Source organism: Etheostoma cragini, chromosome 22 (assembly GCF_013103735.1).
Source record: "Etheostoma cragini isolate CJK2018 chromosome 22, CSU_Ecrag_1.0, whole genome shotgun sequence".
Classification (NCBI taxonomy): domain Eukaryota; kingdom Metazoa; phylum Chordata; class Actinopteri; order Perciformes; family Percidae; genus Etheostoma; species Etheostoma cragini.
This window is the reverse complement of record NC_048428.1, coordinates 21,815,750-21,818,056: the sequence shown is the minus strand read 5'-3', so window position 1 is coordinate 21,818,056 and position 2,307 is coordinate 21,815,750. Positions and strand designations below refer to the sequence as shown.

Genomic DNA, 2,307 nt, shown 5'->3' with positions numbered 1-2,307 from the left:
CTCATGTTGTCCCCATGTTGTCCCCATGTTGCCCTCATGTTGTCCCCATGTTGCCCTCATGTTGTCCTCATGTTGTCCCCATGTTGTCCCCATGTTGCCCCATGTTGCCCCCATGTTGCCCCCATGTTGTCTTCATGTTGTCCTCATGTTGTCCTCATGTTGTCCCCATGTTGTCCTATATCAATGCTCTTTTTAATTCCCCAAAATAACATGATTGATTCCACCCAACGCTCTTTGCCAAGTACAAATCTCTACTTTCATTAATTTTGGGGCGTCTTATTCAATTTTATAGCATTGTAAAACAAATTGAAGTGTTTTTGAAATAGTATTGAGTAAAAGTTGACATATTCCAGTCTGTGATTATCATCAACATCCATTCCTTTAATTTTAGTCTCAATAATTCCTAATTTCTGCTTTTCTAACTCAAACATTAGGTATAATTTCCGATAAATGAGGTTTATTGACCATAAATTCCCAAAATATCTGTAAAACTAAAGTTAATACGTTAGTTTTACCTAGTGTTAAATGTCAAAAAAGTGATAAACGTTAAAAAAAAGGGACAAAAACGTTAGAAAAAGTTAAAAACATCAATAAAAAGTGTCAACAAAAGTGTTGATTTTCCATTTTTTGTTACAGGAAGACAACACGTTTTAATGCATCAACCACTGAAAAAAAAAATCCAGAAATCTACTTCTTCTCAAATGTGCTCATGGTGCATAATGAGCCATTTGAGTACTTTACGTGTACTTGGATGCTGTGTACTGTGTGTACCTGGCCCGTATGAGGTGGGCTCCGGCCCGAGGCCCCAGGCCCGGCCCATTTCCGGGAGAGTGCTTCCTGACCAGAGCGGGAGAGATGGAGGTGGTCCTCTGAGGAACCTGGGGGACACACAGCAGAGCAGTCTGCATCAGAACCCACCACCTGTCTTCGTATCGGACCCTCGGACACAGACTGGATCCCACCGGACCGGACAACATCTGGGCCGCTCAGTAGGATTTAGTACGTAACTGATTAAAAATGACGGTAACATGTTGTTTAAATCGAGAGCGATATCGGAGCGTGCTGAGGGTTAAATTAATGAAAGCTCCTCTTTGGTAGCTTGGAAATCTAGACGCACAGGTGTAATCTGCAGCCAGGGTCGGTTTAGGAACTCTCCGTTGGCTCGCGAGCTGGAAAAACCAAACTCTGGTCGGGCCAATCACATCGTGTATAGAGCCGGGGGGGCGGGGCTTAACATACACAGTTGTGACGGTTCTACGTGAATTCCCTGCTACCTGAAAACAAAGAAGATGGCCGCCGCCGCCGCCGCTGCTGGAGAACAGCGGCCTGGCCCATCGGCTCTGGAGACTCGGAGTTAAGCTCTGAAGTCCTTCCTAAAAAAGGAACATGTGTTGTGCGTGGCTCTGATTGGTTGTAGCGCTGTCCTATAGCGTGCAGAGGGAGTTTGACAGACAACCGTTTGTCCCGCCCCCTCGGAAAGCCTTCATTTCTCGTGCTCCGACCGGACCAAGTTGGAGATGATTAAGTTGCTCTGGCGACAGGTCCTGCAACTCGATCAGCTCTGTTCCCACTCCACGTGGTCAGATGGCGTTGTTATGGTAACAAAAGGCCGGTTCCTAGGGCCACTAGGCCAGTTTTGGGGGAAGAGTAGTGTGTAGAAGTGTGTAGAAGTGTGTAGAAGTGTGTAGAAGTGGACTCTACGTTCCTCTAGGTTCCTGTAACTCCTCGGTCGGAGAGAGGCTATTAAGACCCAAATAACAGACCATGTGTCAGCAGAGACTCCCGACAGACACTATGACTCAACACAGACAAGAAAACCGAATTAAGAGAAAGAAAAGCCACAAGATCACACACACACACACACACACACACACACACACACACACACACACACACACACACACACACACACACACACACACACACACAGTCACTCACAGCATGCGACGAGGTGTTTCTTTCCATTTAGTATGTAAAGCTGTGCTTCATGAATGAGTTGTTATTTCTGTGATTAAGCGTGAGTTTATCCACATGTTGGATTTCCAGCATCCATCCATCCATCCATCCTTTAATCATCCATCCATCCATCCCTCCATCATCCATCCATCCTTTCATCATCCATCCCTCCATCATCCATCCATCCATCCATCCATCCACCCTTGACCGGTTTGTGCACTCAATGAGCCGGATGTGTGACATCATAACTAATCTTATTGTTTACGGAGATATTTATACAGTATTAGGGACCACTAAGGTCTATATAAAGAGACTTCAGATACAGTATTAGGGACCACTAAGGTCTATATA

The 2,307-nt window shown here is 45.3% G+C and overlaps 1 protein-coding gene across 1 annotated transcript in view; it reads right to left on the bottom strand.

Moving 5' to 3' along the window:
• tnikb (TRAF2 and NCK interacting kinase b) overlaps window positions 1-2,307 on the bottom strand; it is a 33,962-nt gene that overhangs the window by 17,888 nt on the left and 13,767 nt on the right. Inside the window, exon 8 of the mRNA XM_034862811.1 lies at window positions 772-985. Coding sequence (XP_034718702.1) covers window positions 772-985 — 214 coding nt within the window. The remainder of the gene's footprint in view (window positions 1-771; window positions 986-2,307) is intronic.